The 22417-nt window shown below is 31.5% G+C and overlaps 1 protein-coding gene across 1 annotated transcript; it reads right to left on the reverse strand.

The window, feature by feature from the left end:
- Positions 1–2208: 2208 nt before the first annotated feature.
- LOC111396750 (3-hydroxy-3-methylglutaryl-coenzyme A reductase 1-like) lies at positions 2209–5814 on the reverse strand. The gene is made up of 4 exons (XM_023023251.1): positions 4713–5814; positions 3968–4149; positions 3173–3519; positions 2209–2881 (listed from the first exon to the last, which is right to left on the reverse strand). The coding sequence occupies exons 1-4, from the start codon at positions 5687–5689 to the stop codon at positions 2609–2611; spliced, it is 1779 nt and encodes a 592-aa protein (XP_022879019.1). The 5' UTR covers positions 5690–5814; the 3' UTR covers positions 2209–2608.
- Between the last annotated feature and the right edge of the window lie 16603 nt (positions 5815–22417).

The following is a 22417-nucleotide window of genomic DNA, read 5'->3' on the forward strand; positions in this document are numbered from 1 at the left end:
TCAACGACGTCTTGCGTGAGTTCTCCAAGCAATGCACGCATGGTTCGAGGACTCAGCTCCGTCATTGGTTCGTAACGACTGTTACTGCTCTGATTTTGTCCATCTGTTCGTGGAGAGGCATGTTGCTCCTCATATCGCTCGATTACAGACTGGATTCCTCCCTGACTTGCTCCTTCCTTGTCGGATCTTTGAGGCATATTGTTTCACCCTTTTTCATTTTCAACACCTAACACCACTGTCCCACTGGGCGTGCCAAATTGTTTCGTGCGTGTTAATTCGCTAACAATTAAAGAGGATCAGACGATTGTGTAAGGGACGAAACCTCTTGAGACAAAGTCCCAAAAAGGGGGTGTTCTTTTTATTGGCGATGAACTTTACAATTGGAAACGGAAAACAACGTGCCTCCAAGGGGCGCAAGCACACGAGTTACAGAAAAGGAAGTGTTTAAGTCTAAAAGCTAAAGGAATGAAAATTACATATTCTTTGTTCGAGAGTTTTGGATTCGGTCCTTTGCTTCTAAGTTCTTTCTCCCTTTTATACTTCATAGGCGATCCCTTTGTGATTAACTGCTCTAAAAAACTGCTTGATCGCCCTATAACTACCCACTTTCTTTGTAGTGGCCATTTTGTCATGAAACTGTCCTTTTAACTGCTGTCATTATCTTGCATCGTTCAACCGCTTTCGATTGAATCCCTTGAGTCGTGGAACGTGATAAGGTTACTTTAGCAACTGCCTCAATAACTGCATTTCTTGATAATCATAATGCGTTATGTTTGTTGATACCTTGGGCGACTTGAAGATTTGGGCGAGACTCTGGGCGACCGTATGCCACTCTATTCGTTCAGATTATGAGCGACTTGCAAACTTGGGCGATGGCGTTACCGCACTATTGGGCCCCTTATTTGGGCATTCACCTTGATTCGTTCAATTGGATTTCGTTCTTTGGGCTATCTGATTTGGGGATCCTCCAATTGGGCTTTACTCTCTGGGCTGTTCGATTCGGGCTGAATTTTTATGTGTCAACACATTCTAAGAATACATGCGGTGAAATCGATATCTAAGTGTTTGTTTGGTATTGTTTATTTGAAAATTATTTTTCATTAAACTCATTTTTAATTCTATATTATCTCAAAAAATATTTTGCTCACCAATCCGTAATTTTTTCCATTTTTAACAACACGTGCTTAAAAAAAAAAGAATCATTTTCAATTCAAATAATCCGGGCTGAATTTTTATGTGTCAACACATTCTAAGAATACATGCGGTGAAATCGATATCTAAGTGTTTGTTTGGTATTGTTTATTTGAAAATTATTTTTCATTAAACTCATTTTTAATTCTATATTATCTCAAAAAATATTTTGCTCACCAATCCGTAATTTTTTCCATTTTTAACAACACGTGCTTAAAAAAAAAAGAATCATTTTCAATTCAAATAATCTCTCTTCCAAACAAACACACCCATGTTTGACCTCCATTTTTCAAAATTTATTTTTCTCAAACTCGTTTCATTTCCTGCTGTCCATGACTTCTATCAACATTTCACTGCACATTTCAATAAAAATTTTAATTAAAATCTACTAAAAATTTAAGACTCCGTTTGTTTCCCATTTTCGTAAATATAGGAATGAAAAATATAATCGTTATGAACCCCATACAAAAAATAGAAATTCAAATTTGATGATTTGATGTGATAAATAATGATAAGTGAAAATAATAGAAAACAAATAGGGGCTAAATTTCATTAAAAACATTGTCATTGCTGTTACCATTGCATGCCGAAGGTTCGTGGTCTATCCGTCACATGCAGGACAGATAATACGTTTGATGGCGACAAAATTTAGACAATATCTCCGCCCCACGCCACCACCACCACCACCACCACCACCGACCGACAAACACTGTCCACAAAAAATAATAATAATAATAATAATACTAATAAATAATATTATTTTATTTTATTGAACTTTATTAGATGTCCTTAATCATTGTTTAGATATGTCTAATTTGGACAAACGTGGTAGAAATCGTCATCGTTGTCCATTATGTAATAAAATATTGCCTTGATCACATGAATTTACCGACTATTTCAAAGAAATTCATTCACCAAATGAAGAAACGACAAAAGCAAAGATTCTCAGATCCAATTGCAGGTTCAGTAAGTAGGACGATTACATAATTTCAATGATTATAATTAAAAAATCGTCAATAACCCAATTTTCAATAAGTAATTACAGGGAATAGAGAGCATAAAACGAAACTTTGAATTGCAGTTAGTTCAAGTGTTCAACGTTCAAGCTCGCGAAAAATGTCAAACTGAACAAAACGGAAGAACTAACAAAACAAAGAATTACAAACATTTGTGGCTACACCTAATGACAGACAGAAGAAACAACTAAGAACAGAAGAGCATGAACAGAATTTTGAAAAGAAGTGAAAATCAAATGCTCGACTAAGGCTCCAGATGTGTCACGAGTAGGGACTGCTTTTTGTACTACATTCAGGCACATTTCGCTCCATTTGATTCACACTTCACATGCTTAAAATACTTTCCAGCTGTGACAAAGAAATCTTAGCTTATCTCCATCATGACTCCACTTGTCTCTGCATTACAATTGTGGCTGGGAGTGAGTTCGATCCTGAGAACCAATTTTCGTCATGTCCCTGCTTGATCTGTTGTATTTCATGTGACTTTTGACAAGTTGGCCAGCTGCAATGGCAGACATTAAAGAGAGTTCCCCAGCCAAGACAGAACCAGCAACTATGGTGGCCAGGAGCTGGGAATTCGACCCTGGTGATTCTTTGTTCGTACCTTTTACGCCAAGCAAGTTGAGGCAAGCAGATTGTGATGCTAATTGGGTTCCACCTCCAACAGTGCCAACCTGGAAATAACAAACAACGATGATCAAGAATGGTGCAACAATTATGAACATAAACAAATGTTAGTGCACGCTTCTGCATCATGACAGATTTCTGAAGTAAATGAAAATGTAAATTTCAATGATTGCTGTAGGTAGACAAGAAATTCCAAAAGAGAGCTATCTAAGCATTTGTTGATTTTGGAAGGAAATTCCTTTGCACTATTCAGTTACATCCCGTTGAAGAAAACCAATAAATGTAATAACAAAAGTGCTTATGTCAAAGAAATAAAGATTGTTTGGAATGTTTAATACCTCGATGGAAGGCATTGTGACAGATATGTGAAGATCGTTACCATTGTTGACAGCCTCCATCATCGTGATGCAGTGAGAACTTTCTATATTTTGTGCTGGATCCTGCCCAGTGGCTATGTAAATAGCAGAGACAATATTGGCAGCATGAGCATTAAAGCCACCAAGAGCACCAGCAACAGCAGAGCCAGTAAGGTTCTTGAGCATGTTGAGCTCAACGAGGGCAGGAACCGTGGTTTTTAATACCTTTGTCACCACATCTCGAGTAATGATAGCTTCGCAGACAACTGACTTTCCACGACCTTCAATCCAATTGACAGCAGCGGGTTTCTTATCAGAACAGAAATTCCCTGAACCATGAAAGACAAATTAAAGGTGAATTCCAAGTTTCCAACATGGAACCATCAAACTAAGTCCCTGTCATCTGCAGTTAATTTTGGTCAGTGAAAGCAGGAACCAAACCACCCTCTCATAAGAGGTGAATATAACAAGCAACACAATACAAACAATAACGTGCAAGAAACATGACAGCATTTCTTGCATCAAAGATAATAATCATATAGATATTATCCTAAGAAAAGATACAGCATGATAACACGCAATGGTCTAACAAACAAACTCATTATAAGGCAAGAAACAGATTTCAATCTCTATTCAGCCGTTTAGTGCTAATAATTGTCACCTAGCAGATAGAGTTACAATCCAGAAGAAATATCCGAGTGTGTGCAACCTCCAAAAGTAAAGAACACTTAAGCGAAATTTCAGAAATAATTAAGCAATAAGGGCGGTAGTACTAACCTGATATACCAATAACATCCATATCGGGAAAGTCACTTTCAAGGAAGTCCAGTACATTTTGTACACCTTTAGAAACCATGTTCATCCCCATGGCATCACCGGTGCTGCAGCTAAATCTAATGTATAGATTTTTACCCGCAATAGCACATTTGATAGCTTGAAGTCTAGCAAATCTACTTGACCTGGAAATATTAACAAAAAATGATAAATGAAGAAATCAAATAAAGAAATTTGTTTTAATATAATACAATTTAGAAAAATCAGCGTAGCATGATTATCCAAAACAGTTATCAAATTAAAATAAAAGTGTCCAAAAAAATATAATATTTTATCAAAAAAAATAAATAATCCCTGGGAAAATAAAAGCGGAAAGATTACGACCAATAACTTGGCAAAGGTTTGAATCTGAAAAATACTCAAATAAGTTGGGAAACGAACAATATACCATCAGACAGGGTCACAGGGATATAATTGATTACAAATATCTGAAAATAATTCGGTATTGAATTCACCTATTCAACAAATCCCAGAATCTGATACACTTACCAGAGTCATGCGAAACACTACACCAGTCAACATCGTCGTTGTTCAAATTCAAACAAAATAAATGTCAATTATTCAACAAGCGTTTATGGCGACAATTCGAATAGTTGACCGCTCAGCAGAAAAACTCACATTCCATTCAGAGTCCAGATAATTCAAAAATTTCAGGAAAAAAAAATTGAAAATAAAAAAAGAAGCTTACTTGTTGAAAACGACAGATAACGTATCAAAATTGAGAGGGTCCTCCAGGAAGAACTTCAATTCTGTTGCTCTTTTCGCGGAGGCGAACCTCACCACTGGAGCTCTGGTCATGGCATCTCGGAGAAGCACACACGTGGCACCACCAGATGCATAGATGGCCTTGCAACCCCTGTTGGTGCTAGCAACCAAGCAGCCTTCCGTGGTGGCCATTGGCACTGAGTACTCGCAACCATTAAGCAAAAGTGGTCCCGCAATTCCTACAGGAATCTGCACGTATCCCACTGGCATCTCGCAGCACTGCCCCAAAATTGAATCATAATCGAACCCTTCTAACGGCAATCCCTCTAGAGATCTACCCACCAGCCTCTGGACCGCGTCGCGACGGATTTTAGCCGCTCTAAAGCAGTCCCCAAGCTTTGATTCCAAAGAATAAGAAGGAACTTCCCCCGAAACAACAGATTTAACGAGCTCTTCATCATCTTGCGAGACCAAGGGAGTAGTGGGAAGGTCCATTAATCTAGGTTTGGCAGAAACAGATGACGGCAAAGGACAATGAATGCTTCGATCTTCGTTCACAATGAAGCGCTGTTCGTCGTCGTTTTCAAGATCCCATGCCGAATTACGCGAAATGATGGATTGAACAAAGTCAATTCCAAAGAAACCTAAAAGGTAAATGAATGACGCTATTAGCGTAACAATGGCGGCAAGCTCAGAGAGCGTAACAACGTGAAGCGGAATAGATGTACGGATCTTGTCGCGCCACCGGTGGAGAAGAAAATAGGCGACGGAGAAGAAAAGCGTGAAGAAAATGCCGTTAGTTAGGTATAGCGGAAGGGGGAGGGCGTCGGAGGCTTTCGGAGACCGCTGATCGACGGCGTCTTCAGCTGAGGAGGCGGCGGAAGGAGGAGGAGTAATAGCCTTATGCTTTTGATTGTGTTGAGAATGAGAGGGTAAGGGAGGCCTCCGGCGAATGTCCATATTCTTCCGATTGCAGGTTAGAGAGAGAAATGAGGAATATGAGAGGTGTATAGAGAGACAGGAAGAAGAGAGAAATTAAAATAAAAAATGGAAAATGTTTTTATCCTCCTATTTTCAAACCGAATAGAAATGCGATGATTTCGGTTATATGGAAAGTTTATATATACTGTAGGATTGGGTTGGTTTTGCCTGGGTTGCTGGGGTAAGAGGGCGTGGGGTGACACGGGATGTAGGGTTTATAATATGAATTGATGTTCTTGCCAAATATTAAGTCCCCAACAATCATTTGTAATAAGAAATTCGGAAAAAATGTATTCTAAAATGGTAGTTTTTGAGAGAATGTATAATTAAAAATGAAAAAATATATATATTTTTATTTACGTGTATTTTTTTTTATTGAAATGCATGATTTAAAAAAAGAGAGAAAAATTGTATTAAAATTTTAAAAGGAATCAAACAAGGAATAATTGTCATTAAATAAAATATATAATTAAATTAATCATATAAATTTCACTTTTAATTGAGCATATCACATAATGCTTGTGTTCTAGCATCACTAATATTTCAACACCAATTTATGATGCACCAAGTATCATTAAGTTAAGAATACAGTTAGATTAATCACATAATTTCATTTTTGTTGTAAATATAGTAGTTTTATGAATGAATTTTGTACTCTTATAGTTCTATTCATTATAATTGTTGTATACTTTATAACTATAATTCTTCCCTATAAATATGCGATTTTGATTCTTAATAAAATACATAAATTTATTGCCTTCTTTCTTTTGTTCATTGTTTTTCTTTCTAGTTTATAACTCGTTATTAGTACGATTCTCTCAAAATCAAAGTAACTTAGTTAGAAGCTAATAATTTTTATAAGCATAATCATTTGTTATGTTTACCAAATTTAATTTTGTTAATTTTGTGACATGTAAATTCTTTCGATGTACATATGCATCATAATGAATTTGTTTCTTTTTTTTCCTTTTTACTTTTCATTTGTATGCAAATTAATTCTAACTTACGTTTGTATGTGTAATTTGTACACTTATTAATTTGTGATTTATTAAGTAAATTATGATTTACCATTAATTTTGCCTTTTGATTCTGCAACATATTAGTTCCGCCTTTAATTTTACTTTTAATTTCTGTATATATGGATTAACGTGCATGTCTTTTATATGTTGGTAAAATAGGATAGCAATCCATATGTCGATTAGGATGAGCTTTTACGTAAAAATTCTTATATAGGAAGACCAAGATATAAAAAACAAAATAAAAATAAAGGCATGCTGAAATATATAACTCCTAAGCTGTGGGAAGAATTTCTTCTTAAGGGCGCACAAGGCATTCTTGTTGTGTTGGCATATCGGCTTACAGAGTGAATCGGAGTTTGGGATCGCCTAGAATGTTTGTTCTAACTCTGTTAGGGAATTACAGAGAAAGTTGACTTAAACGAGTTAGGTCTGGCTAAGAACAAGTTCATGTTGGTCCTTTGGTCGCTAAGAAGCTATTAAACTCAGTAGTTCCACACCCACAATCTCATCTAGCTGGATCATTGTAAGAAGGATGGAACGAATCATCGCTTGAGGCCTCAAACCAGAGAGTGGAGGTTTTCTCAACCTTTTTTGGTTGAATGAATTGGAGAGCTTGCTAGCAAACCATAAAATCCTAGCTAAGCGGATGGCTGGTGTCTAAGATAAAGCTTCACTCAGAAGGGCAGGACATCCAAAAAACATAAGAAGGTTTGAACATGAAGTGTAGTCAATAAAAGATTTAATCAATTTTGTTAACTTTTATATATGAAGATTCTTTTCCTAATGCATGTTTGGTAATTAAATTTTTATTTATAAAGACATATCCTATCTCTTTGATAATTAATTTTTATATTATATTCTGTTTGTATGGTAATTAATATTTTTAACTTGACTAAATATTTTTAGATGTTGTTTTATAAATTTTAAATTGATAATCCATCATGTTGTTGCTCCTAAAATAACACAAAATTATAATCAATATTTCAAAAGAATATTATTTTCTCCTGAAAAGCATAAATTATAATTTTCATTATTCCAGAAAAATATTAACATTTTGCTCATGAAGAACACGACTTGTAAATATTATATTCTCATTGAAAATTTACTCCTGAAGAGTTAATGTTTTTTAAATAATAATATGTTATTGCTATTGAAGTAGCACACTACTATTTATATTTTAGTTATATTTTACTTGCTCCCAACGAGCAGAATTAAAAAATATGTTTTTACTCTGAATATTAATTTTTTATACAATTTATTATTTAAAATAATAATATATTATTATTCCTAAAGGACATGACACCATAATTTCAATATTTCGGAAGAATATTGATACATTGTTTCTTGAAGAAGCGATATTAAAATACTATGTGCTCTCGAAGTAGCACATGCTTAGAAAAATATATGATTTTAAATCAGTGTCTATCCTTAAATAAAAGCATAAAACTTATGTTAAATAGTTAATCATGCTTTGGAGAATTAACTATTCTTTTGTTTGATTAAATAGTTATTCAAATTTGAAATATTGTATTGAACCAAAAGATCAATTACTGAATATATCATTTTTGGCATAACAGTTGGACTATCATTGGATCAATGATGATGCGAAATTAAAAATTTAAAACGAATATTCAATGAAGTGCCAGGAAATTCTTCAATTTAATGAATTCTTATATATTATTTGTTCTCTTTATCGACAATTGATCATTAAACATCATTAGATAGGAATTGAATTCTCTACATTTTTGAAAACTAATTAGGGTGATATATATGGTCCTATCTTCCTCCACATTTACTATGTAAATATTATTTGTACATAATAGATTTGATAGAAATACAAGATGATTGCATGGTGTTCGCAACTTAAAATTTAATAAATTACTGCTTAAATTATGAGCATAATTTTTACATTATACTGTAAAAATGGTATGCCTTATTAATACTAGTGTTCTTAAATCTCAACCATTTATAGGTGTTAGCTGAGATGTCAATAAATGATTTGACATTATTATTTGTTAAATACCTCCAATTAATTTAATTGAGAGCAAAGTATCTCTCATTTTCCATTTAGGGAATATTATTATGCATCATGTCAATATCATAGTTCTCTCTAATATAATTGACTTATGTTCATAATCTAATTTTTTCATCTTCTTGTTATGATAGTGCAGTATATATAAAATTTATTTCGACCATAATGTACTAAAATAGAAAGTATACAATGCGGAGAATAAATGAGTAGTTTGAATCCTTATATAATATCTCAAGCAATATAAGACAATATTTAATAAAATTATTTGCTGATTATCAACTTGATTAGATAATTCTCTCAATATTAGGGTCAGAGATTAAGAAATTGAAAATAATCAACAAATGTATTATTATTATCTAAATCTTCGCAAAAGATAATTCAAACCAAAAGATCGAAAGATAACATATTTAGAAGCATTTATCGATCAAAGAGATCAACAATATCTCATATACCAGTTTTAAATGCTCTAACTTAAATTAATGCCCTAAAGGACAATTAATTAATAGTATATTCGATAAATTTATGGCACATCTGAATCGTGATGTATTTGATTATAATATAAAAATCTCCAAACGAACATAGAGCAATTAGTAACGATGGTCTCATTAATGAGGCATATACTTTTGATAAGTATTTAAACCCCGGAAGAGGTTCGGATACTTGATATATTAAAAATTGAGATATTATAAGTTATGTCATTGTGAAAAAATAAATAGAATAACAAAAGAAGAAAAAATTGTCGACAATACTTTTGCACATGATATATTGCATAATAATATATGACTAGCAAGAAATCGAAATAAATTCGTCAGAAAAATATCGATCGAAGTAATGATTGGTCAAATAAAAAGGCGTGATCACACTGGTCAAATAAAAAGGCGTGATCATACTGCAACTGATTTTACTAGAGAAACCTAAAATTTTTAAACTAATCCTAGTAAAATTGAACTTACTAAAGAAACTTGAAATTTTTGGATCTACAGTTTGAGCACCTAAAGGTATATATTTATGTGAAATGAAAATAAAAAAGTAATAGTAATATGAAATATACAACTCTTTACATAATGAATTTCGCAAAGATTTGTATAAATAGATAAGTTATCATATAGTGAATATAATCACAAACCTCTACCTTGTTAGTGTGACAATGCATGAAATTCAATATATTGTATTCAACTTATCTTATATAAATTTAATACTATTTTTGAAGAATTTAGTATTTTTGAAACATAGTTTAAGTGATATTATCACGATGGGGAGTAAATACTCTTTGTATTATTTTTCCCTCGATCAAGGTTTTGTCCATTAGATTTTCCTAGCAATGTTTTTAATGGGACAACTTTTGTGACATATTTAAAAGAATAATGTATTCTTTTTTCTTCATTAGGATTTTTCCTGCAGCATTTTTCCTAATAAAGTTTCAATGAAGTCCATAACATATAAGACATTTACCTTCATAATAACTCTTATATGCAAAATTTTCGAAAAGATCAACAAGAGTTATTTTATTATTTCAAATTGCTTGTACTTTTTTTTTTTTTATTTGTTGGCATTTTTGTCCCCTCGAGTTTTTTGTTAAACAAGGTTCCAATGAGATTGTTATTGTGTGAATAGTCATTCAAGGGGAGTGTTGTAAAATATAGTAGTTTTTATGAATGACTTACATATCTCTGCAACCCTAGTCATTATGACTTGTATATCTTGTAGCCCTTACTCTTCCTTATAAATATGGACCATTAGTTCTTAATAAACACAAGTTTATTGGCTTCTATCTTCTTCTTCCTTTTTTTTTTTCTAGTTCACGATAACTTTTAATTATTAAACATTGATTGTCCAATATACTGTGCACTAGTATAATTGATGCTAAATTTATCATCACTGATATTATAATATCAATTTAAATAATATTAAGTGTCATTAAATGAAATGTACAATTAAATGAAACATATAATCTCATTTTTAATTTAACTTATTACATATTACCACATAGGCCAATGTTCTGGCACAACTAGTGCTAGCATTATTCAATTTAGAATATAATGTCATTAGGCAATTAAAAATTAGATTTTTATTATATTTTAATAAAAGTTGATGAAATATTTAATTAAAAAGTTTAAAAAATAAATTTTATAAAATATGTGATTAAAATTAATTGTTAACTTTGAATTAAATTTTAATAAGCTATTTATGCAGAAGTAAAATCTAGACCTGAAGTGCGATTTCACATGTTATAAAATGGTTATTAAGTCTTCACGAAACATGTAATTTAACCGAAACATGTAATTTAACTTATGCCACTTTTTTCTATAGGTCTTTGCAAATTGTATACTTTCTCCCGTCCATAATGTAAGTAGTAAATATATACAATTAAAATTATTTTGTTCAATTTTATATATAATTGAATAAGTTCTATATTTATGTTTTGTAATTCTTCGCATGCTTCTAATTGTTTAAGATTGTAGGAACTTTCTTGAAGTTGAAGAATTCTCAAGGTTAATTTGATTGAATCACAAGCGACCTTTATTTTTTATTTTTTGTCACAAATGGAAGGAGTTCATTTCTCACAATCCATATGCATTTTTCCAAAATAATTGAATGCCTCAAAAATTCGATTTCTCTCCATTCTCAATTTATCACCATTTTTGCATATGAATTAGCTAGTAATTTTTTTTTAGAGAATATTTTGCTTAACGCCCGTCATCATGTGTAATCAATCCAGGAGTTATAGTTGGTATGGTTTGTCGAAAGTTATTCCACAATTCAAAGAATAACTTCTCCCACCAACTCATTTTACTCTACACTGGTAGGGTTTACCCACGCGGACAACTCGATTTTCACATCTCCCGTCAACACATGTATGAACAGTAGAATCTTTTTTTTTTTCCATGATCGGTAAAGTTTTTTGATCTATTTTATGTTGAGTAGTCTTATTCGTACATGAGCCTTCCGTCATGTGATTAATGCCTTCACGAGGATCATTTTCGAAGTACATAACAAATTTTATGACGCCAAGTATAATAAATTTGTCATTCAAATTGTTACCCTTACTAGGGTTAGCAATGATGTTTTGGTGCCATATCTATCAAATTTTTAGAGACAAACATATAAATTCTATACATGCACACATGGTATTTTTCACTCTTGTAAATTAAAAATTATAATAAATAAACATTAAGATAGAGTCGAAAGTTCACTTGGTTTTCCTTCATCGTCCATTATCCTAATGTTTTATTATCACAAAAACTAATTTTACATTGCAAAAATATAAGTTCTAGTTGAAAGTTACATAACTCTTTCAACCTTAGGGCTTCCATAAAATTAACAAATTAAGAATGATAATGTGAATAAGAAATTTTGATTATATGCTATAGGTGGTATAATTAGTTTTGTAATCAACTATTATTTTTAGCCATCTATTGTAGTATACCACATCACTGAAGTTCTTATTATAATTAAGTATTAGTGCTTAGCTTATGTGACGTGGTACACTACAATAGATGATATAATCAATTTTATAATCAACAATTATCTCCCTCCACCTATTGTAGTGTACTACGTCATCGAGTGCTTAGCTGATGTTCACGAGATCAATCCTATATATAAAAATGATTTTTCAAGCATCGCGCTTAGCTTATGCTAAATCAAGCGACATGGTATACTACCATAAGTGGTGTAATCAATTTTGTAATGTACTGGTGCTTGTACCATATTACATGGTGCTTAGTAGATCAGTCCTATATTACATTAGAATACTAAATGTGTGATTTGTTTCACATTCCTAATTAGTCGACAATTGCATAATTTTGGAATTTTTTAATTAGATTATTAACCTGTTTCTTATTCTAGATTAGATTGCTAATTGCTAATTAAATTGACAGTTTGAGTTTCTGAAATTTCCCTAAGGCAGTTTCCGAATTACTTATACGAGATGTAGTAAATAGGTTTTCAATTTGTAGCAGATGAGACAAAATAATAATTATTTAAGTTTAAATAAAATTAATAAACAAAAAAGAGAGGAAAAGAACATCAGCTATAATTTATTATTTATTTCTTCAAAATAAATTACTACTACGCGTGGAAAGTTGTCGTATGCACGTGTTGAAAGAAGCAGAGACTAACGTGGTCTGATTGCCTTGATGAATATTAGGAAGGGGTTTGATTCAAGTTCCAACCTGCAAGTCAACATAGTACGTGTCACCACCTCAAAATTAAATTAATTTTGCATGCCATTAATTGATAAGAAGTCATCACCTTCCACCTTCTGCTCTTTTTATGGTCAATCATGTTATATATTATTTTTTCATATTTTTCTTTATATTGTGTCGCATGGCACGTTTTGGACAGTTAAAAAATGAAAACATTTTTCTCGGGCCACAATTTTCAATAAACAATGTCAACCAAAAAATATACATTTAGTATTATTGTTTTATAATTCTTCTCATTTGACTTCACGACACCTGGTTGCTGCTATGGGAATTGAATATTCTAAAAGAATTTGCTTCTAAAAAAATTGAATTAATCCTACGATAATGTGCTATATTGTTGAATTATTTGCTCATTTTCTTTACAAAATATCACGTGGCATTCTGTCATTAAACTATTTAGAAAATAGTCAATTTGTGAACTCAATCATCTCAAGCCCATTCTGCATCTGTTATGTAGGTCGACAATTTTTTTTGATAAAATGGCTTATTCCATCCTCTCCAAAGGCCATATTTTAGAAGTTGGCGCTCAATTGATATTAAAATTCAATTTAAGTCTTTTTAAAGTAAGTTAATGAATTCAAACCGTGGAAAACAAGACAGAAAGTCGTGAGGGGCAATAAACAAAAGAATAGCCGCACACGAGATTTGAATCATTATAACCTTTCCTGAATTGGGCATGGTTTTCATTGCAAATAGTGAACAAACTAGGCCAGAGAATATAGTCCCTACCCGAATTCTCCTAACTCGTCCCTATTATTTTTATTTCATTATATTATTTTTTAATTTTTTAATTATGTTATAAAATATTATAATAAATAATTGAATAGGGCAGGTAAATGGTGATTTTATAGTACCATCTACCCCCATCCCACATAGAGATGTCAATGAGTTGAGTCGAACCGGCTGGTGAGTCAAAATTCGAAACTCGAGCTCGGCTCGAGTAAAATTAAGATGGATTTTTTTGGCCTGAGCCTAACCGAGCAAAAGGTCAACGAAAAATTCGAAGTTTGACCCTAACTTTCGGCTTGGACCTTACCAAGTTAAGTTAATCTGGCTCAATTTTTTTGTTTTTTGTATTTTCTATGCCACCTTTAAATAGGCAACACACGTTGCTTTTAAAAAGGTAGCTACTGCATCTCTCTCTCTCTCTCTCTCTCTCTCTCTTTTTCCTTCCAATGAGCCGGCCGTTGCTTGCTAGGCCAGCTTGAGCTCAGCCTGATACCCCAAAATGGGGCTCAACCCTAGCCTTGAGCCAGGCCAGCTAGAGCTTTTTCCGAGCCAAGTCACGAACGACTCAAGCCGACGAGCCAAATTGTCATTTCTAATCCCATGAGTCGTTCTTGCTTTGACTCCTAAATTCTCAATGGGATGATAATGGTCGATTCATTCTTGTTCCACTGATATCCCTAATTTGACTTTACATCTTTATGTCCTAGTGTCACTACTAGAAAATATACAAACATTGACACAAATTTTTGAAAGGCCCAAAATCCATTCTGTTGCTTTATATGACAAATACCTGAAGAAATGCTTATTGTGCATTATCATTCACATAATCTTTTACAAATTGATGAAGCATCAAAAAGAGAGTGAGGAAGTTCTTTTTATTTGATTGATGAAATTTTGATCTAATCAAATCTTGTTACATCATCCGTTGATAAATAAATCTGTAAATTGTGATTTATACATAAGAAATTTCTAACGATGTCAAGGCCATCAGAAATTTTATAAAAAAGCAATATGTCCTTCGAAAATTTCGACAAATAGAAACACATGCATAAAATCTTTCACAGCCATATTGTGTCCATTGGAAATTTATTACGGGTGGAACTGTTGTTTGAAATTTCTTCATAAATTCATTTATCTATAATATATAATATATTAAATATCGCGTCAAGTAATAATCGTTTTTTGAACGATTCTAGCCATTTTCTAATTCAATTATTTCAATAAGGATTTTTCTCCTCGTCCGGGGTCCATGTGGCCCTGGATTTCTAGCAAGTCTATTTCAATAATATTTTACTTTTTCTTTTTGAATATGTATATAATTTATTTAACTATTTGAACAATATTATCATTACTTATTCTGTCAATTATTTAGTTATTATCAATATACATTCAACATTTTCATTAAAAACATGACTTGATGGTAAATTAAATTTATTAATTTTTTTAAAACATATATTATTTCTTTTTGAAACATCGACACCGAATACACCTATTATTTTATAGTTTTTAATGAAACTTTAATTTAATTTGAGAAAGTTTCTGTTATATTTAAAACAAATTTACTGCATCATTAAAATTGTAACATTTGATTTCATACCAATTCGAAGCAGACATCCTATAATTTATATTTAAAAAAATGGCGGCTAGGTAATTGAGAAATAATTTCAAAAATTCTATATTGACCGATCCAATATCCTAGTATATCGATTTCTATTTCCTAATATCAAATAAAATCCATATTTATATAAATTATTATCATTAATGATTTTGTCGATTTTCGAATTTATTACTATAAAAGTACATTACAAAATTCATTCAACTTTATTTTCATTAAGTGGAACTCAATTTCATTAATTCTCAATGAACTTAGATTTAATACATACCGAAATTCATTGTATTTTATTAACAGCAGGTGGAACTTAATTTCATATCAATAAAGTTCATGTTCTTGTATTTAAGAGGAACTCTATTTTTTATTTTTATTTTTTTAATTCTCAATATATTACAGTTCATATCACGTACAAACCAACCTAAAAATTTAAAATTTGGTTAAGAAAACATATAAGGTGAGTGTTGCATATATGGTGAGGTTGATGTGTGCATATACTGTATGGTCATCCATGTATAATATGTCATATTTCTACATATATGGTAAGGAAATGTTATGCATAAACGGTATGATGATATTGGATGAAGTGACATACCGTATATGGATTAGTGTACCATATGCACACGAGCATACCGTATATGTATGATTGTACCATATATGCACACACACCAACCTCACTGTATATACAACAATGATCTTCTATGTTTTCTTAACCGAATTATGAGAATTTTCACCCAAAAAGTTCTTCAAACCCACTTCATCCAACATCATTACACCGTATGTAAAACAAATGGACAATGCTATATGTACAAAATTTGGTTTACAAAAAGTTTTACTTACACTCACAATGAGAAGGTGGGATAATATGTTGGAATTTTTTATTTCATGCGGGGTCCGCACGCATGTGAGAGGGAGTAAAACTTTTTGTAAACCAAATTTTGTACAAATATCTTTATCCAAAACAAATACTGTTTATACACAACCTGTCCTTATCATATTTGCATAACATGACATATCATATATTTCTGTGCCTACTACATGTGCAGAAGCATATCGTATACGCATGATTGTACCGTATGCATATGTACACACCAACCTCACCATATATGCAACACTCACCTTTTATGTTTTCATAACTAAATTTGAATTTATTTGGTCAATTTGGTCATAATATATATTTATATACAAACTAAAAATAGTTAACTTTAAAAATTTACGAGCAAAAATATTTTATACGAAAACACAAAATTCAACATGAAAAAATGAAACTAATATATTGCAATTTATATATTTCTACTGGGGTGAGATTTAAATTTAGATCCACCAAGATGCAAATGGGGATGTAAAAGTATTTTTGTTTTGATCATTATTATGAATTCATTAACATGTGTTTAAGGCAACCTTTTTTTTTTTTTTTTTCGTTTTTGTTTTTGTTGTTTATTTAAACTGTATGCTTTACTAGTTAATTCGTATGTTGATGTGTATTTTACCTTCTTTCATATTTTATATGCTTTTTCAAAAATCTAATTTGTCTTAGCATATTTATAAAATTTTGAAATATTTGTCTTTATTTTGCAATGACAATCAACAAGGCCCAAGGACAGACAATACCTCATGTCGAATATATCTTACACAACACCTATTGTCGCATGGACAATTATATGTTTCACTTTCGAAATTCTATGGAAACTACAAAAGTTCTAATCAAATTAGATACCCCTACTCATACAAAAAATATAATGCATAAAGAGATTCTCATTCAATAAAAAGTTCATCCTACATAAATAATTTTTTATTAACTATTTTTTTGTATTCATGCATCTTCAAATATTATTTTTACAGTACTTACAAATCATTTTAGAATAACATGCAACACACATTCATCTCCGACTAGTAATTCTAAATATTGTACTTAAAATACCATATTTCTTATGTAATAGAAAAAATGTTAACATAATGGGGAATTTGTATGTGGACGTTCAACTTTTCAAATAACAAAAATTCTTTTTGTCCTTTTATCAATAGTTTGGTTTAAGTTTCAATTTTTGCCAATCATTTCAACCCGTCAAATCATTTAAAAGAACATCTAAAAAATTAATTTAAATTTTATCCAACCCAACTGGAACTAAACATATTTCAATTAAGGAAATACATTTATATTAGACATAAACTAGTTAAACTCAACATATAAATAGCCAATTATCTTTTCTAATTAATTATTTAAATCATACATAAAATTCAATCAGTCATTACAACTGTAAATGTAAAATTCTCAAATTGGGTGAAGTGTTGAATAATAATTATTGAACCATATTCGTTGATTGTCCTTTAAAATTGACTAGATGATTAAATTTAGATTTTAATTCAACCTCACACGTTTTTTTTAATTAATAATTTCCTAGAATTTTGACTAAATTTTTAGTCCAGTTGATCTAAATTTCCTTTTTTTTTTCTTGGTAATTATTGGTTATAATTTATTGATAGTTTTATTGTTTTGTTCTAATTTATGCTGGGCGCCCTTAAATTTTTATTGGACGACATTATTTTTTTAAAAAAAATTTTTGTTTTTATTTCTAGCTTAGGTCACTCAATTAATTATTTACATTTTAACTTAATTTTAAATTTTTTCTATTAATTGTTGGAATGATTTTTTAGATTACTTCAATGGTCGTTTTACATATTAGACCAATGAGCCTTTCAACGTATTATTTCGATGGAATATTAAAAGCAAATAAGTAAAAAATTGTCTTCCAAATTGCTAAAGTTGTGTAAACTATTAAAACATCAACAATTATTTATAAGTTAGCATTTCCTACTAGTGGACGAAATGTTGATTTCTTTATGAGTTTTTTAAGTGCAAATCTTGTTGGGGGTGATGGTTTGTCCCAAGATTTGATTGCATAGTGACAAGGAATTATAGAACTTTGATTTATAATATTTTAATGATACCATTTATGTTTTAAAGTGAAATTTTAGATTAATATTTATGATACCTTATTCAATATTCGTTATATTCGTTGTTGAACCGTATTTTTAAAACAAACCAAATCGGCAAAAAAATGGTTGGATTGATTTGGTTAAAAAATTGACATAGTTTGGTTTGATTTAAAAACCATGTTCATCCCTACTGAGTAGGAAAGCACAAGGCAATAAACTTAAACAATACATAATAAGCATATTTTTGTGAAAATTAAATATAAGTAATAAAATTGAAATAGTGAAATTAAATACGTAACTGTGGATCTCAAATTATCACTAATAATGTCTTTTGGATGGCTACAACTCTACCTTTATAAATACCAATATTATTTAGAATTTTCACTATATCGACTTGCACTTGTTTGAAAAGTGTTTATAAACAAACAATTTAAATCATAAATAGATAGAAAAAAGTGAAGTATTAATAAGTCATTTAAAATATATGAATAAAAAAATAACTTGAATATTTATAAACAGTTAAGCAAAAAAATTATATGTATGATTGATTTTAAGTTCTTATAAACAGATTATGCAGAAATGAGAAAAGAAGTGCGTAAAAAATGAGAAGCAATTGGATCTGAAATCTGTCACGCGAAACCTGAGATTCGACTTTATGCATGGCAGCTCTGTGCATGACAACCCCAACATTAATATCATAACAAATTATTATTGTACTCTTCTAAATAATTCATCTAGATTTAGAGCTTTGGAATAATACAATTTAACAAGTTCTTAAATTAACGGTCGATAGTAATAAAAAAATTCGTTTAATGTAATTCAAATTTAAATATTATTTCATAGTCAAATTAAAATTATTGTGTTCACAAGAATACTGCAGCGAAGTTTTCTTTTATTCCATTGTATAATTATTATTATTATTTTTTTATATGACCGTGGGTGTCTGAATCAACTTACGCACACCTCGACTAATTACATGGGATCCTGAAATTTACAATCAAATGCTCACCTCAATGGCACTGAGAGAACTTAAACTGTTGATCATTGGAGAGCAAACTCAAGACCTGACTACTGAGCATTCCATTATATTATTCTCTCAACATTTATGTTGACAACATTGTGAATTGAGTTGATGTGACCACATTTAGATATGGCTCAATTATATTACATTTATTGAAACAAATTGATGATTGATTATTGTTCATTAGACTAACATAACAACCAAAACTTGGTTGTTGTGACCTTCTAATGTGGGGTTTGTTTCTTTTTCTCCTTTAAATTTAAGTGAAATATTATTGTGACGAGTGTTGCATTTGAAGATTTTTGTGGATTGCAATATTTGTGGGTCTGCATTACATGTGTAGCACAATATTGGCTTGTTTGACGTTTTTAATATTTTTTTTCTTTTTTTTTTTCCGGTTATCATGATATTAGCGTGAAACACGCTTTTATAAAGTTGATTGTCTGTGTCATTCAAGAATGAGCACAATATGGAGCCCATGGACTTGGACATTTTGGTCATTGGACTCTTGGTACAGCCGTGCTTATAATTCATAATAGACGCAATTTTAGTTATGTTAGAAAGTAAGTCAAATTTATTTTAATTATTTATTTAGTTATTTCGACCATATCCAGATGTGACTTGAATCCAGATTTATTGTTAGGTAAGACTTCGTTCTCAGCATTTGAACACCTTGATCAATTTTAATTCTTAACTAATAAAATTACATTTTTATTTAAGAAAATGTTCTATTCATTCAATTTTTTTAGAACAATAACACGTACTCTAGATATTGCAAAGAGTTTACTATCAAGATTTCACTCTCACGTTAGGTAGGGAATGGTGTCCCTACATCATGATTCATGTGTATTACAATTAATTTCAGATTATAAAATAGTAATTTTTTTTTTTATTTGGGGTCATCATGCAGAAAATGAAATTAAATGAAGGAGAGATTGTAAATATTCTTGAATTTATTGGCCACATATAACGTATTATATTGTTGGTTAATCATTTTAGATTGTTATTTCTTGAATGTTCTGAATTAAGGAGCTTTTTTCCTTGGCAGATTAGTGGCGGCAGGTAAGATTCCACATGAGGAAACTCCATTTTGTAAATGATGCATGTTGAGCTATTTTCTTTTTTCCCCTTTTTTTTTGTGTTGATATCCAATAAATTTCTAGGCCATAATATTTGATGTTTAAAATTATTTTCATACGTTTCAATTTAGAATTCAATTCATACTACAAGATATGACCCAAACCAAAAGCTCGACCCATCCGTTAATAGTGATGGCCCATTAAATTTTGGAGTGTTGAACCATTTATGGGCTTGGCCCATTTATGTGATTGGCCTACCTTGACTGATTGTATATTCGTCCTTCTTTGTGGGTAAGGCAATTGGTAGAGAGAAAACAAGGGCAACCTTTTTAAGTAAGGCACCCACGTGTGAGTTTTCTTCCTCCCCTTTGTGAGTGCCACCTTTATACCTTAGTGGTATTGTTGGTTGAGTTTTGTGGTGTTGAAGTAACTTTGTGGTGTATGTGTCGATTTAAACTAAGCTTAATAGTTGTGGTTGTCGAAGGTATTGGTTTTGTGTACGATGAAACTTCTTGGTGGTGCAATAAATTTGAAAAATGGTATAGAGCCATGGATTTAGTGTTCTTGGCATGGAAGCTCATCAAGAAGAAGCAAGAAACGACAATGTACGTAAGATAAAATTGTTGAAAACACTCAACCATAGCTATTGGCCTATTTTTCGAACAAACTATCCGTTGATTGAGTGAATGACAACCATATAATTGCTCCAGAAGATGAGGCGCACTTTCGTGATCGGTGCATGCAACACGTGGACGTGTAGAGACGGTGATGCGTGAAGTCTACGCACAATTTCGACGATGCGTTGCACTATTTTGACAATGATCTTCAAAGGCAATTTGTTCCCACCGTACTATGGACCATTTGGTGGTGTGTGTTTTGTGTTTCTGGCAATACGCTAATTCTCGACAATTTTGCCCTTGAAAGTTCACTTGACGAGTGCTATTGTTGTGTTGCTGTCGAGCGAACAGTGGTTGTTCTGAAGTTGTAAAATTCACATCTCTTGTTAATTTACGAACCGACAGAATGATCTACTCAATATATTGTTCTTTCTTTTTCATTACTGTAGTTAAAGCTATCGTTGGGATAGCCATTAACTTTTCGCATTAGGGGTCATCTTGTGGGTGTGGTTGTTAGTTTTGGGATTATCGTGTGGGTGCTAGATTATCATTTGCTAATTTGTGCCTCGAATTTATTTTGGCCATTAGTATTATTTATGACCTAGGGTAAGCTTGTTAGGCTATTCTACGTGATTTGTGCCTCAACTTTCCTTGTGGTTATTGCTTGGTTGCATTCTGTATTTTGTGCATTTTTAAGTAAAATGACAATACAATTTGAGTTGGGTATTTTTAATGGCTAAGATGATTTTTCGATTTGCCAACAAAAAATGAAAGGCCCAATTTAATGTTCAGTCTAAGTCGGGAGTGAAAGGCAAAATGTAAAGATGTTATAGGTTCGTAAATTTGGATAATTTATAAGAGACTGTCATAAAAAGAACAATAAACAGAAAGAAGAAATGAGAGATGAGGTGAACGTTGTCATTAGGTCTAGTTATGACCAGAGCGAGGTTTATTCATAATAAACTCTCTTGTGGTTACTATTACATTCACATCTGTGTGTGAAATCTCATTTACATTAATAATTGCTTGATTCTTTACATCTTATTATGATTGGTGTGTACATTTCCATGAATTTAATACTGCTTATGTTACTAAATGTAAAGTATTGTGTGCATAGCGGTTAGGATTGCCATTGTGAGGTTTGAAACTAGGTGTGTTTTCACGTTAATAGGTGCATTAGTAGAAATTTGACCAAATGGTAATATTGATAATAGATGCCTGAGGGCACGTTGGTGACATGTATAGGGAATGTGTAGGATTGGCATTTAAATTACTAGAGTTGAGGTGATTGAATGTTTTGGAATTCTCTATTTGTTAAAATCCCGAATGAGTTGAAAGTGTGACACTCCTATTACCTCTATTAGGTGGAGACCCATTATTTACCAAGTTTGAGAGATGTGAGATAGTGGTAGAGGAATATCCCACTGGCTCAAGATCTTTAGTGATTTAAAAGTTAGAC

Source organism: Olea europaea, chromosome 7 (genome assembly GCF_002742605.1).
Source record: "Olea europaea var. sylvestris chromosome 7, O_europaea_v1, whole genome shotgun sequence".
Lineage (NCBI taxonomy): Eukaryota > Viridiplantae > Streptophyta > Magnoliopsida > Lamiales > Oleaceae > Olea > Olea europaea.